This window comes from Cyrtonyx montezumae, unplaced genomic scaffold (genome assembly GCF_038088225.1).
Source record: "Cyrtonyx montezumae isolate F1298 unplaced genomic scaffold, pur_monq_1.0 scaffold_31, whole genome shotgun sequence".
Taxonomy (NCBI): domain Eukaryota; kingdom Metazoa; phylum Chordata; class Aves; order Galliformes; family Odontophoridae; genus Cyrtonyx; species Cyrtonyx montezumae.
Window position 1 is genome coordinate 2,467,085 of NW_027072036.1, and position 15,258 is coordinate 2,482,342.

Genomic DNA, 15,258 nt, shown 5'->3' on the forward strand with positions numbered 1-15,258 from the left:
GAGCAGGAGCGCTCCGGTGCCGGGTCTTAATGGCATGCAGCTCTGGATGGAGAGGAAATGAAACTTGGTGGGGGAAGCTCTGCTGCCTTTGTCCCTATAGGGGAGCAGCGGGCAGCCCCCACGCCACAGGAGTCCACGTTAAAAGCTGACATTGCTTTTGGGTCAGATTCCTGCTGTTCTGTGCTGTGTCATCCTCCTCCTCATGTTCTTCCCCCTGAAAGAAGAGTCACAGCTGCTATTCCTCGAGCACCTGACGTCCAAACCATCTGATTCTGATCTCTGCCCCTGGAGCAGCACAGCTCTGCAGACATTAGCGACTTCGCTGTGGTGTCACTGATGGTTCTTGGGACCCCATCAGTGATGCAGGGACGCAGAAGTGGTTTGCTGTGTGCTTCTGGATGCTCACAGCCCTGAGTTACTGAGGCACTGCCTCTGTGGCCGTGCCAGCTCGTGGGCTGCCCCAGGGTGGGCTGCTGCTGCTGTGCAGGCTCGGAGAAGGCTCCCAGCTTCCGATCTCTGAACTTGATGGGCCTTCTCCAGCTGGCTCTGGATTTAAATGTCTTTTTTTTTCTTTGTGTCCAAGCAGAGAGCCTTGAGATGAGGTGGAATCCATCTGTCCTCGTCCTGCTGTGGCAGGCCAGGAGCACGGCTGCCATCTGAGCACAGGGATGGGTTCGGTGGTGGGTGGGTGTGAGGAGCAGCCACGCTGGGAACGTCGCTTCTGCTCCACACGAGGGAGGAGAGGAATGTGCTGATCCGCCCACTGCATGCCCACCATCCATCGCTGCTCCACCTGCTGCCACTGCCCCACTGTGCTGCTGGTGGAGGTGTGGGGCACTGCTGCTCCCTCCTGCAGTGCCTTGCAGGCTGTGTGCCGGCAGAGGGACCGGGGGAGCCCGCGTCTCCCAGGTGTGTGTGTCACTCAGGTGGACATCTCGGATATCACAGCTGTCCCCTTCCCTCCTCTTGTGGGGCTGTGGGGTCGGATCCCACCCCACACGTGGGTCAGGTGCTCCTTTGGGTTACTCAGCTGAGATCCTAACAAAGAACCTGAGAAGAATCCCAGTGGATGTGCTTAAACTCTGCTGCAGTGCAGAGGGATGGGGATGCTTGCAGCTGTGGCACGATAAAAAGGAAAAAAAGAATTTCTTCTTAATAAGATCAGTTCTCCTTTGCGGAATTCAAAGCAGATGCTCTCCCTGCTCCTGCCTTCTTCCCAGCAACTTTAGCAGAGAGAGGAATTGTCACTGAAGCGTATCTTACTGCACGTCTGTCTGGATGTGCATCAGCTCCGACACTCCTTTTGAGATCCCCTTTAATCTCAGGGCAGCACAGCCCACCGCAGCGCTCAGAGCACGGCGCTGCCTCTCTCGGGATGGTGCGGTTTGGGTTTGGGTCTGCGCTGGGGTGAAGCCCCAGCTCTCCTCTCTGCCGGCGGTGAGGAAGGAGCGAGGGGTGTTGATGCTTCGTGTTGTGCAGCTAAGTGGCTGGAGCGTGGCTGTCTCCTCCCCTTCCTGAGCTTCAGCCCCAGCCAGCGCAGCTCTGGAATGACAGGCATTCCTGCGCCAGGGGAGCTGGCATGGGCGCCTATTTATGAGAATCAAGTGCCTGGGGAACGGGGAGCGGGACCCGCGTGGCCCACGGGCCGCCCCACTCCGGTAGCTCCGCTCACACCGTGCCGGACCCCGTGGCCCCGGCTGTGGAGTGATCCACTTGGAGGACCCCGGTGCTCTCCCGGGGTTTGGACTTGTTCCCCTCTCCTCCCAACGCCTCCCGGAGAGCTTCTTCGGAAGGGATCTCATGGGGCAGCCGCGCTTTTCGAGACCGGTCCATCCAGCTGCTGCGGGTGAGTAATGGAGGGCGAGGGGATGGCGGAGCTGTGGGGCAGGCTGCAGGTGGGACGGGGGGAGGCAGAGCTGGGGAGGCAGAGCTGGGGAGGCAGAGCTGGGGAGAGCCCGGAGCGATAGCTCCGCTTCCTTCCGTTCTGTTCCCCGGCGCTGTGCTGCGGGCGGTGTTTTTGGGATCGCTTATCCCTTACCTGCACGACCAGGCTCAGGGTTTGCTGCGGTGAAACTCCTCCAGTGCCGCGCTCAGAATCGGCCCCAGGGGACTCCCCAGGGCTGCCTCCTTCGGTGTGAGCTCTCCCAGCGCTTGGGGGGCAGCTGCAGCAGTGCTGGGGGCGAAGGGCCTCCGCAGCCGCCCGCCTGCCTGCTGCTCCGCATCTCAGAGTCTGAGTTTGTTGGGATGGGATTTGGTGGTGAGGGGGAGCTGACCGCCGCCGGGCACCCGTCAGCATCACTGCTGTTCCCAGGGCTGTGATGCACAGAAGTGAGGGCGATGCTGTCAGCTCCTCACGCTGAGCTGCTTGCTCTCTCTCATCTCTAACCTGGAATTTGCTGATCCGTACAGAATACAGCCCCGTCCCCGTCCCCCATCCCCTCCAAGGGAGTAATATTTTCTTCTTCAATTTCACTTCTGTAACTTTGAGCCTCCCAGGTGCTGTTAGGGCTCAGATGAAACCGGTGGCTTTGCTTTGCCACCCCCAGGCTGCTCCGGGCGGTCATGTTCAAGAGCTGCTAAAAATAAGTGGTGCTGAGGGAGAGTGGATGGGAGAAATAGGACTTCAGTCTTCTCCGTACTGTCAGCAGCCGCAAGCAGCATCCCCTTGGCTCTGGGGGCTGTTAGGAGCCCCGTCAGCTCTTTCTCCCACCCCGAGCAGTGAAGGTGTTGGTAATTCTCTGGGGAAGGGGCTCTCCTGGTGTAGGACCGTGGGCTGTGGGTTCTGCTGCTGCTCATAGGTCACCCCGGGCTGCTCCTCGCAGTGCTGCTGGCAGAGCTCCTGCTGAGCCAATTGTGAGTGCAAGGAGATGGTTCTTGTGATCCCTGCGGCAGGATGCTGCTGGAAAGAAAGGTGATCAGCAGTGCCCCAGCCCTCAGCCTGGGCCTTGCTGACCCTTCCTCCCTGAAGGAGGATTGTGCCACTTTGAAATGAGCAGCTTCCCCCCGGGGCGTGTGGGAATGTCCTATGTATTGTCAGCATTTGGTGCTTTGGTTTCCTCCCATCCTACAGCCGTGCTTTGTTTGGGTCTCTAAGTCAGGACTTGAAGTGATTTTTCAGCTCGTGTCGTGGTGTACCAGCCCAGCACAACACAAACTCCTCCCTGGCTGTGCTGCCTCGTGGTGGTGCGTGGTTTGAAGACTCACCAGGACCCTCTCTGCAGTGATTGCCCTTCAGTGCAGCTTGTTTCCTGGAGCTCTGAGCTGCAGCCCCTCCTGGAGCGGAGGCCTCTGGTTGATGCCATGCCACGATGCCACGCTCAGCACTGTACCAAAGGGTCTTCTGGGGCTCCATTTGAAAGGTGAGGGCGAGCTGAGCCTGCTCGTGGTGGCTCCTCCTGTGTGGGACAGCGGTGAGGCTGTTAGAGCATCATGCAGAGGGTGGTGTTTCCTAAAGCCCCCATCGCTGCTTGCTGCCCACATCCAGTGTGAACAACCGGAGCATTTCCAGCTGCCCCACGGCTTGCAGCGTGTCACAGCCCACCTGCAGGGCTCCGGCTGCTCCCACTGACACAGCTTCCCAGGAAAGGCGTTGCAGCACAGCGGCCTTGCACAACAGCTCACACCTAGCTCGGGGTGCAACGGGGGAAGAGCTTTTCTGAGAGGGTGTTTTGGTTGCAGGAGTGGAGCACAAATGTGTGGCTGCCTACAAGGGGGGGTTGGCAGAGCGGGGGGCTCTCAGACCCCCCTGTGCCTGAGGAGAGCTGTGTCCCTCCTTGTTGGCACGGCCGTGGGATGCAGGAAGAGGCAGAAAGCTGCAGCAGTGCCCATTTTGTGATGGATCCTGAGCTGACTTCACTCTCAGCGTTTGTGTGAATGTGGATCCGCTGTTTGGACAGCTCCTGTTCACCTGCTGGTTTTGGTGGGGGAGGATGTGGGCAGGTTGTTTCCAGAGAGGTGGGACACAGCCCCCTCTGCAGACACACTGGTCTCGGGGGCTGTGTGCAAGGCACGGGCTGGAGCAGTTTGGGAGGGGACCCCCATGGAGCACCCACCCCACCCAGCACCACCTATGGCTCAGAGCAGCATCCAGTCCCCTCCTCTTGCTCCCCAGTAGCCCGGGGCCTGATGCACTGCAGGGCACCATCACAGCAGACTTTACTGTGAGGTTTTCCCATGCTATGGAGCTGTGCAGGGTGGGGGTGCCTGGGGGGCTCCCCCAGCTCTGTGTTCCTGTAGTGGGAAGGAACTTACCATAGCTTTTGCAGTTGCTCTGTGACACAGGGGCATACTGAGACCCACATGCTGGAAAGCTCTTGACCTTCTACTGAGGACTCCACCAGCTTCACCCAGGCCTCCAAGACCTCGTTTAACCTTTGTAAGAAATGTAAAACAGGTTTACCAGCGTGGGACAGCAGGGGGGCCAGATCCTTCAGCCTGGGTGCAGGGCAGGGCCGGGCCCCCCACGTCCCTTTGCAGATCGTGGTGGAAATTTGAGCTGGAAATGGGCTGTGGTTGGCACAAAAGTCCTTTTCCAGGGCAGTGTGAGCACTGTCATGAGCAATCGCTGAACAATGAGGGTATTTAAAACACAGATTGCTAAAAGCACACCTACAGCAGCTGATCCGCCTGCTAATTAGCAGCGAATGTTAATTGGTAATTGCATCATAACAGACTATTTTAAACGCCCGTGTCTGCGTGGTAATTAAGGGATGGTGGAAGGAAGAGGGGAAGGGACGGTGGGTTGCGGGCACTCGTGGCAGCAGCCTGGCCCTGGCACCAGACAGAACGTGTCCCCGTGGAGTAGGGGGATCGTTTTGGGGGCACTGGTGGTGGTCGCACTGTGTGCCGGGCTTCAGTGCCCAGGGTTTGGGGCATGCTGGAAACAATGGGTTGTGTTCTTACACCACTGGAGGCTCCGTCCCGCTGCTCCTCCTGCACCAGCTCTGGAAGTCGTTTTTCCCCTCCAGTCCGCACAGTGGTGGATCCCTTCCTTGCCATCCTGCATCCTGGGCTGGATTTCCTCTTCTGCTCCATCGTTTGGTTCAGTACTGCGCTACTCACACGGGATCTGGATGCCAGTGCTGAAATTCCCTCTGGTTTCCCTTGTTCCACTCCTGCGTTCATTGTCCTCATTTCAGCTGTGCTCGGAGCGAGGTGCTGCAGCACAGGGTGTGCACAGGGTCTGCTCCAGGCCCCCAGAATCCCACGCTGGGCAGAGCTGGGCAGAGCTGCACGTAGGGCTCCAGCAGACGTCAGTGCTGGGGCTTTCCCAGTTCCTTTCCTGACCTCAGCCTGCTCTTCTCTGTGTTGACAGGGAGCACATCGGAGCCTGGTGTCTGTGGTGGATATTTATGTGATAGAACAGATCCCTTTCTAGCTCTTTGTCCTGCATGCAGCATGGCTTTCCTCTAGAATTCCTTTCCCAATCTCTTAGCCCCGGGAGAAGGGATTCTTGGCTGACCTTGCTGCGTGGCCTGGGGGGTGTTGTCTTTTCTGCAGCACGCCGTGCAGGCTTTGCCTGAGACCGACTGAAAGGGCTTTTGTGATCCCAGGCGGCTTGCAAACTGCACTTGGCTGGAAGGCTCCAAAACGAGATGCACGAGTGCAGTCGGTCCCGGTCTGTTCTCCACACCACGAGTCCTCCTGGATGGAGCGTGGTGCTCCTGCAGTGCTGAAGCTGTGTGGTTCTCACTCTGAGGCCACTGGCTGGCTTTGCTTTGCTTGCGTGCAGTGCGATGTTTGCTGCAGGCAGCACTGGGTTCTGCTGATTGCAAGCGGTCCCTTATGTGCATCAAAAACCCCCTTAACATCTGCCAGCGTAGGGTTTCGTGCTCTGGTTCTGCTTTGAGAGTTGTTTCTTTAGGAGCTTTCTGCTGCAGCCAGTTGGGCTTTGTCTTCGTGTGAGTCCCTTCCCTCCTGTGCGTCCTTCTCGTGGTGTTCTCCAGAGACCTCGAGTGCTGTAGGTGGGGCACGGGCTGCATTGTGCTGCTTTCCTGCGGAGCTGTTGCTCTTGGCCAGCGATGCTGGCTGTGTTTAGGGAGGAAAAGCAGCAGGGCTCAGTCCCAGTGCCCACAGCTGGTGCAATGGGGCTGGCAGCTTCGCTGTGTGCAGATGGAGGTGGGCTCTGCAGCCTTCGAGGTATCCGTGCTCAGGTCATTCCATGCGTCTTGCACTGTGTTTGCAACCACAGCAAAGCGATGCGTGCTCCTGGGGCGAAGCTGTCGTGCTGCTCATTGACACGAGCCCCTCCTGTCAGTCAACCTGCTCAGTGTTAACTTGGGAAACCCCCCTCGTCTCCCCGAGCTAGCTCCAATGGTTACAAGGCATGGAGCCTCGCTGCCTTCTTTGCATGCACAAGGGGTGGGAGCTGGCAGCGGGGGTCTGCAGCTCCGGGCTGACTGCTGTGCTCCTCTCCCTGCAGCTGAAGAGGTGGATCACCCCCCGAGCGATGCGGGCATGGGGGTGGACGTTCTGGAATCGGGGGACACCACGCCCCCCACCAAGAGGAAAAGCAAGTTCTCGGGCTTCGGCAAGATCTTCAAACCTTGGAAGTGGAGGAAAAAGAAAAGCAGCGACAAATTTAAAGAGACTTCGGAAGGTAAAGGAGGGGCTGGGGGGGTCCCTTCCTGCGCCTGGGGGGTTTGCAGCTGGCCAGGGGGCCCGAGGGCTGGCACGTGTGAGATCTGGGGCAGGAATTGGTGGTGGGCCGGCACCTGCAATCTCTCCAGAACACCTTGCCATGGAGCATAGTTGCAGACAAACAAATTCCTTCCTGGAAGGAACCTCCCCATGCTGCTGCAGGGAGGGAGGGATTGCTCAGGCCTGAGCCCGCAGTCCCTCCGCCCTCATTAGTCTGTGCCGTACGATGAAATCTGAACCCTTTTTATTTCCTCTGGAGGACCGATCCCTTTAAAAAAAAACCCAACAAAACAAACGTATCTTCTTGAACTTCTATCCTACCCTGTTTTCTCAGTGCTTTATTTTTTTTCTCTTCTTCAATTTAATGTCAGTTTTAGAACGAAAGATTTCTATGCGAAAGCCGAGAGAGGAGCTGGTGAAAAGAGGGGTTCTGCTGGAAGACCCTGAGCAGGGTGAGTCTGCAAATGAACTTCTCCTCACCTGTCTGTTCTGTGTAGCTCACCTTCCTCTGGCAAAACGTCCGTCCTCCCCTTTTCAATATGCTCTCTCCTCTTCTGCATCTCCTGGTAAGGAAGGCAGTGTGCTCAGTTAGGATGTGCCTGTCCTGCTGCCAGCAGGGAGGGCAGGGCTGCCCCGAGTGTGTCCCCCATCCTGTCCCCCTCGTGCCTGTCCTGCTCCAGCCACCCTGTCCCGTCCTGCCAAGCCCCTCACACCCTCTCTGGTTTGTTCTGACCGTGCTCCAAGCTGTGCTCTGTCCATCACGGGAGAGGCAAACCTCAGAGTTCAGGTTTGAAGGCTCCAGGCTTGGAAAAAGAAACCAGCTGAGGCCTTCGTGCTGCCTGGGCAGGGGAGTTTCCTCCAGGAGCTGAAGATGGGAACCTTCGTGGTACGGTATTGCAGTTGATCACAGCAAAGCTTTCCCTGCTTTCTGTCATCCTTGATGGCTGAGCTGGGGCCACGCTGTCAGAATAACTGATCTGCTCAGCCTCCGCTCACCTGGCCGTGCTGGGGGGCTGGGCACTGCTCTGCTGGCAGCGTGGTCTCTGGTGTAGAGCAGTGTATAACTACCTCGAAAGCTGTGCTGCAGACTTAACCTCCCCCTAATGTCAGGGTTCTTCTAAGGAAGATACAAAGGAGAAGTGAAAAAGTGGTTTGCAGTCCAAGCCACTGAATGCTGGAGTTTAAAACTAACGGGGTTGCTTGCAGCTGCCCTGTAATAAAAGCCATCTCCAGCATCCCGAGGGTGTAAGTGATGGGCTGCAGGAAGGATTCGCTGTGGTGCAAATGCGTGTGAGGTCACGGGGTGAAACTGGAAGAGAGATCAAAGGCTCTGTGCAACAACCTTCCAACCAGGTGCTGGAGGAGAGGGCTTCCAAACTGAGGGTGTAACAGCAGCGTGGCTGCCGGGGGGGGTTACTTTCTCCTTTCAGTCACCTGATCAGGCTTAAGAAACAGAAGATGATTATAATCTGAATAAAGTACAAACCCAAGGTATGAGGGAGCAATCGATATTGTCAGGAGGGTTAGATTAGAAAGTGCGTTATCTTAATCCCTTGCTTCCATGATTTTAAGACAGCAGGGCAGTCGTGAGACAGCAGAGGTAGGTTATTCTATTTGCAGCTTTAAAACCTGCTCTTACGAGGTCAGTTCATTTTCTTAGGCAAGTTGGTAGTGAAAAAAAAAATCCAGAAACCTTTGGGGAGCAAGGAGGGAAGGGAGAGGGGCAGCAGAGGCTGTGAGCCCAGCACAGCTGGGAGAGGAGACCTGCACTGCTGGTCCTGAGCTTGCTGGTGGCCCTGGAACTGGAGTCCAGAGTGAAATGGTGTGAGAAGGGCAGCAGGAACACCCTGCTCTGCCGGAGAAGGCATGCCAGGTGTGAATGACTAAGGGGAAGCAAGATCATGCTGGTCTGCCTCCCCTGCTGAAAGCTTCAGCTTGCCAGAGGCGATTGCTGCTATAAAAAGCTGCAGCTCATCTCTTGAGTTTCAGCCCTGGCCGGGGAGGAAACTCCCTCTTGCTGCTGTCTGTGCTTCCTGCATTTCAGGGCAGAGCAGCTCTCCGTCTCCTCACAGGAGCCAACACTGTTTTTTTGCAGTAAAGAAAACATGGAAAGCTCTCAGCTTGGTGTCTTTGTGTTCAGCTTCTGCACAGCACCTTGGCGAGGGGAGGGAGAGGAGGTCTGCAGAATACATCAGAAGTTGGAGCAACAGGACGTGCTAGGTCTGACAGCTGGCAGGCTCTTAATGCTGAACAGGAATTGTCTGAGAGATGGCAGCTGAAAATGCCAAGGATCTTTAACCAAACTGATTTTTGACTTGTTTTCTTGAGAAGGAAAGCAGTCACAGAGTGGCAGAATCACTAAGGTCAGAAAAGACCTCCAAGGTCGACCATCCACCCATCCACCATCCAGCAGTATTTCCCCACTAACCCACGTCCCTCAGTACAACACCCAGCCAGGCAGCTGGCAGTCAGAACAGGCACTGCCCCACTACAGCAATAGAGCATAGAGCAAAACGTGATCTTTGTGCTGAATTCAGGGTTGGAATTGCAAGGAAAATACAGGTGCTTCAACTAACACTAAGGCACTGTCAGCATCTGTTGTTTCACGTGCAGTATATGACCTGGCAGGATTGCAGTAGAGAGTGTGATTATTCCTGAGGTGAGTTGGTGTGGAAGCTGCTGGAGATTAACTGTGATGGCAGCATCCTGCTCCATTGGTTTTTAAACATGGTGGCATTGAAATGAAGAGCTCTCAGCTCAAGCTCAGCTTGCTGTTGCTGCGCTCTCCTCTGCAGAAGGCACGCTGAAGATGTTTCTGAAACCAGGGAGACATCGGTGCAGATCGATAACAGTTCAGTTCAGCTCTATCTCCTCTGTCTTGCACTTTCTGAGTGTGTTTTTGCTTCTGTCCTCCCGTCCCCTTGCAGATGGTGAAGAACCAGAGAAGGTGAATCCGTCTGCACTGAAGAACGGCCACACGGTGCCCATCGGTGGTCCCGGGGTCGGTGACCTGCACAGCCAGGAGGAGGAGGCCACGAGGTCCTCCAGCCTTAGGAAGTCTGTTCTGGTTGAGGAATCGAAGAAAAGACACGGTAAGAAATGGGCTGTGTTCAAAATGGGATTCTCACAGTGCTGGGTTTGAATTCTCACCTGATTCTTCTCGCCTCCTCACCACCTTCTGGTCTCTTAAGCCATCTCCTTTTGCAGGTTCATCCAGCAGCCACCCTGGTCCCGAATCAGAGCCTCCTCAGGAGCCACATGTTCCCCGACAGCCTCTGCTTCCTCCCAAAAGACCTCCCTCCACTTCCCAGGAGGCAAACGAACCGCAGGGAAAGGATCCCACACCCGCCAGCAGCACTGCAAAAACTGCCCCCTCCACCACAACCCCTGCCGTGACAAAGACAGTCAGTTCCACAGCTGCCCCTTCCCCAGCCCCCAGGACTCTGCCCCCTGTTCTCACCAGTGCCAACACTACTGCTTCTACGAGTACAACCAGCACAGCCCCTGCCAAGCAGCCCCCCGTCCCCCCACCCAAACCCACCAACAGGAACAGCAGCTCCATGATAGGTAAGTGCCTCTGTCAGCTGCTGCTGTGGGCATTCTCAAGGCCTCCCTTGGAGAATCTCTTCCTTTTGCAAGGGAATGTGTTTTATTACGATGCAGAGAACAGATTTATCGTGAATGTCAGGCAGGCCTGCACTTCAAAGGGTTTAACCCGGGCATATGTGTGCTGGAACAACATTGTTAGCAGAGTGTCCAGCCATGGCCATCCCATGTGTCAAACGTGCACTCCTCCAGCATTACCTGCAGGTGAATCCCTGCCTGCTCTGGGGGTGGTGCAAGGAGAGGGCGTTTTAAGACTGTCTTGAAGTGTCAGTGCTTCACTCAGGGCTGCAGTTCAGCTGTGGACAGCTGGGAGTGGTGAATGGCGTGGGAGGTTTTTGCTGTGCAGGGCTGTGGTCGGTGAGAATTGATGCTTTTTAGCATCAATTAAAGAAAAAAAATCCACGTCTCATCAAACAGTGTGTGCTACGGCTGCTGGCAGGGGTGGTTCAAACCTGGTTGTGCTCAGGCCCCTCCTGTAAGGTCTGTGACCGGGTGTTGCCGTGTTAGTCACGAGTCCTGTGTCCTGTCCCACGGGTGAATGCTCGTGTAATTCGAGCTGGATCTTCATCCTCAGAGATATTTAATTCTTCAGCTTTTCAAGGAGGTGATCTGGGGAGAGCTTCTTAAATTTAGCAGAGCGAGGTGCTGCTCTGTTCTGGATTTTTATAGGCCTTAAAGGTGCAGCCCTGCTGGGATAAATGAGACAACTTCAATCCATTTGATAACCTGCAGTCTGTCACAGCCCTGCTGACCTTTGGGCTGGGTTAGCTAGTGCAGGGCAGGGGGAGGTTCCTGAGCCAATCAGTGAGACACATCTGCATTGTTATCACAGAAACTGGAGGCGTTACCCAGGTGTGGTTGGGGAGGCAGTGCAGGGAGCCTGCATTGTGTGAAGTAGGCTGGGCTGCTGCTCGGAGCACGGGCTGCATCCCTCTGCTCTGTTTGGGGCTTTTTGCTCTAGCAGGTTTTGCAAGCGACCTTGGTATGGTATTAAACACTCCTGTATGCCAGACCAGCTTGCTTAGTCTGACCATGCTTGAGCGCTTGATGAAATACTTTCTTGTTTTCTTTAAGCTGCTTGCACACATCAGGGATGGTATTTGAAATGCCCCGGCACTAATTGCAGGAGGTACTCGTGGTACAAAAAATGTGGCTGAAGACAGCAGTCTGTCAACCCCGTGCTCAGCCCTGTCCTGCACATGGGGCTGGGTGCACGTGGGCTGCAGGGGTGTGGAGGGGAGCAGCCAGCCCTGCAGTGCTACCTGGGTGCAAATGCAGATGCAGAGTGGCTCTGCAGCTCTGCAGAGCTGTGCTGTCCCTGCACGGTGGGCTCTAACTGCAGCGTGCGTGCGGTCACTGCCGTGCAAGCCTTGTTATGTTGCTGTGGATAAACAGCAGCTGTGGAATTGGCTTTATGAGCTCCCCGTAGGTCTCTGATGGACACCGACTTCAGCCACACAGGAGCTGACAGCAAGGTTCAGGGCTGGTGCAGCAGCTGTGCCAGTCGGGACAGGGGGCTTGTCTCACAGAGGGGACACTGAGTGGCACCTGGCCCTTCCCCATCTGCACTAACTTCTGCCAACCATTTTCAAAATCTGCCTGCCCTTTCCTAAGGCGACTCGAGCCTGGTGAGCACTGCTGAGAGGACCCTGGTGGGAGCTGAGGGCACTCTGTGTTTTTGCACAATCTGACTCTTAATCTACGAGGGGAAAGTCTAAAAATGTGAAACATCCCAAAAATGTGCGCACCTCTGTGCAGGGATGTGGCCTTATCTCTGTGAGCACTCCCTGCTCACAGCACCCTCTCGTGGTGCTGGGGGCTGCAGGTTCCTCCTGCTCCTGCTGAGGGCCACAGCTCCACGACCATCGCGTGCGGGTGGTGTCCCTGGGCTGTGTCTGACTTCTGCTGACTTTTGCCCAGATGAGATTTCCCCAAAGCTGTTGAGGGAGCTGTTAACACAGCTGAAGTCTGGGGTGCTGTGGTTGTCTCAGATCCCTTTGCAAACTGAGCTGTGAATACAGCGCAGAGTGCCCTACATACCTTGGCTGAGGCAGAGCAGGATCGGGGTGAGCTCCATCTGCTGTCACTGGAGGGCTGCTGCTGTTTCCCCTGAAGCAGCAGGATTTCTCCCGGCCTGCTTGGTTCTGGCTGCTCTCCCACGTCTCACCTTTGCTGCAGGAAGGACGAACTAGAGGCATGCAATCTGCTTATTTCTGGCACCTTGTGCTGGCGGCAGAGCAGCTGAGGTTGCTCGGTCCAAGGCTCTCAGTACTTTGCCGTGCTTATTCCATGCTAGCAGAGGGAGCCTGGCAAAAACCCTGTGTGTTTTTTTTTTTTCCTGTTTTCAGCGGAACTTTCTCAAGCAATAAACAGTGGCACAGGCCTGTCCAAGCCTTCCCCTCCTCTCCCACCGAAGAGAGGCCTCCTGCCTACCAACCCTCCAGAGGCAGCCCTCCCCTCCAAGCCCCCAGGTGACTGGACAGTGACCACGAGCCGTCCCACTCTGCTGCCAATGCACGTGGCCCCCACGTACCCACCGCCCTCACCGTCCCCACCGCTGCCCACTCACATCCCTCCGGAGCCTCCACGCACGCCCCTGCCCAACTCCACCTCTATCTCGGATGCCCCACGCTCCCTGGACCTCCCCAAAGAGACCCCCCCTCCTCCCAAAGACCTCAGGTCCTTGGAGGTGTCGAAGCGGACGGCAGAGCAAGGCTTTGGCGAACCCCCCGGGCTGCCCCGTCTGCCCCAAATCCCGCTGCACATCCGGATCCAGCAGGCCCTGGCCAGCCCCCTGCCCGTCACCCCCCCCGCTGAGGGCTCACACAGAGCTCACTCACTGCTCTTTGAGAACGATGGCTTCGGGGAGGACAACGGCACGCTGGGCAGGACGAGGTCCCTGCCGGTCACCATCGAGATGCTGAAAGTGTGAGTAGCTGCGGTGCGTGGTTCACAGCAAGGCACGCTGCTCTATTAGTGAGGCTGTGATGGTGAGAGCCCGTGTGCTGGGCTGGGTGCTTTGCTTGCAGCCATGCTGCCTGTTGGCTGAATCCATTTCAGCCTCTTAGGAACCTGATACATCTTCTCATGAAGTTAACCCCGATTCTGGAGTTTCATCTCTCACAAAGGGAAATGTATCCAGAGTACAAACCGATGCCAGGAATCTGGCCTGTCTTTAATTGCACTAAGACAAAACAAGATTCTGGATTTCATCCATTTGTGGCCTGCTTAGTATTTCTTTTTGCAAAACAGAAGCGGGAGAAGGACTGTCCTGTGTTATAACAGAGTTGAACTCAAAAGTCCCAGGGCTGGGCAGTGAGAGGGCTGTTAATCTGCAGTGAATCTATCTCTGCCCTTTTCTCTGTGCTCTGGGGAAAGGGGATGGTGTGGGATCGCAAGGCTGGGGCTGCTCAGGTGCCTGGGCTCCCCACCATCCCACCTTCAGTGGGCTGAGCAGAGTTAACAGGGTGTTATCTGTGGGGTGTGCTAAGAGATGTAATAGTGTGCTTCTCGTTAGTCCAGACGATGAGGAAGAGGAAGAGGAGGACCAGGAAGAGGAGCAGAATTCAGGCCCACGTGTGTATATTGGCGACGTGCCGTCTGTCACTGTCATCCCAATGCTGGTGCCCCAGGTCCTGCCAGAGGAGCAGGAGGGAGAGGAAGGGATGAGTGACTCTGACTCGGAGGGGCCCATCCTGTACAAAGATGACGAGGAGGACGAGGAAGAAGATGAAAGCCATAACAGTAAGGCTTTGACGTTGCAGCTGCCCCTTTTTTCTCTGCTGAGCTTGTGCCTGGCTGTATCGAGCTCTGTATCAAAGAGAGTTCACACAGCGCTTCAAAGCAGCTGGCTCTTGGTTTCATGATGCACCACGTGTCCTCTCCCCTACCTTTTCAAACACTATGGCAGCCAAACCTGTATGCTCATCTGACAAGTTGCTCCCCTCCAGCTGCAGATTGCTAATCCCCTTCCTTCTGCAAGCAGCCCGTGCTGTCCCACCCCCTCGGGTGGAGGGGCATTGCACAGGGATGCTGGCTGTTGCTGCAGTGACCAGATCCAGCAAGTCAGGAGCTGTGGTGCTGAGCTGGGAAAGCAAACCCTGGGGGAAGCACAGCTGCCAGTGGCTCGTTTCGCTGTGCTCAGGCACTGCAGCCTCCCGTCGCATCCCATCGCTGTCTCTCCCCACAGGCACGCTGGCTAACAAAGTGAAGAGGAAAGACACACTAGCTATAAAGCTGGGGAACGCCACCACAGTGCAGGAAGAGAAGATTGTCTTCCCTCGGAAAAGCAGAGAGGAGTGGAATGAAATTCGGCAGCAGATTGGGACGACGCTGATCAGGTACGAGGAATGGAGGAGGGTGGTGTGTCTGCACCGTGGGCACAAGCTGCTTCTTGTCTAAGCAGCCTCTGCTGGAGCACGGTGGGTGGTTGGGCAATGCTTCTGGATCACGGCTGGGGGCTCAGTGTTGCCTTTTCCCTCAGTTACCGAGGCTGGAAGTTTCTCCTGGAGTCGAGCAGTTGAGCAATGTCTCCTAACAGGGCTGTTTACAGATGTTCAGTGCGTTGGGAGGGAAGAATCTCAGGGACTACAGAAACATGTCAGAAACAGTCAAATGCAGTTGGCATATAAAGACGTGAACAGCTGCAGGCTGCGTGCTGATGCTCAGGCTGTTGGTATTCCTCCTCTGTCTGTCTGCACTGAGAAGTTGTCCCTGAGCTTCTGAGAGGCCGTAGTGCCTTCCTGGCTTGGACCAGCAGCAGTTGGAGCAGAGGGAAGGAGAGCCCAAAGCAGGACAGCAGTGGTCTCCACTGGAGGATGAGTGCTGAGGGTTTTCCAGTGCGTTCAAACAACAAAAAAAAAAGAGTGGTGGTCTTCACCCCCCTCTGATGGATGAGCACATGGTAACACATGCACTTGTCATGCTTATCTTTAGGCGATTGAGTCAGAGGCCCACAGCAGAAGAACTGGAGCAGAGGAACATACTTCAACGTGAGTAATGCTTCTCTCGTGG

General features: G+C 56.0%; 1 protein-coding gene across 4 annotated transcripts in view; it reads left to right on the forward strand.

The window, feature by feature from the left end:
• PHACTR4 (phosphatase and actin regulator 4) overlaps positions 1 to 15,258 on the forward strand; it is a 34,931-nt gene that overhangs the window by 16,199 nt on the left and 3,474 nt on the right. For 2 of the 4 annotated variants that reach the window (XM_065744727.1, XM_065744728.1), the window contains exons 3-10: positions 6,422 to 6,598; positions 7,011 to 7,091; positions 9,567 to 9,731; positions 9,847 to 10,206; positions 12,594 to 13,173; positions 13,763 to 13,989; positions 14,435 to 14,585; positions 15,181 to 15,236. In XM_065744727.1, the coding sequence (XP_065600799.1) occupies positions 6,422 to 6,598; positions 7,011 to 7,091; positions 9,567 to 9,731; positions 9,847 to 10,206; positions 12,594 to 13,173; positions 13,763 to 13,989; positions 14,435 to 14,585; positions 15,181 to 15,236 (1,797 nt within the window). Of the gene's footprint in view, positions 1 to 1,540; positions 1,847 to 6,421; positions 6,599 to 7,010; positions 7,092 to 9,566; positions 9,732 to 9,846; positions 10,207 to 12,593; positions 13,174 to 13,762; positions 13,990 to 14,434; positions 14,586 to 15,180; positions 15,237 to 15,258 lie in introns of those variants that run through there. The other 2 variants (XM_065744726.1, XM_065744729.1) reach the window with 2 other exon arrangements.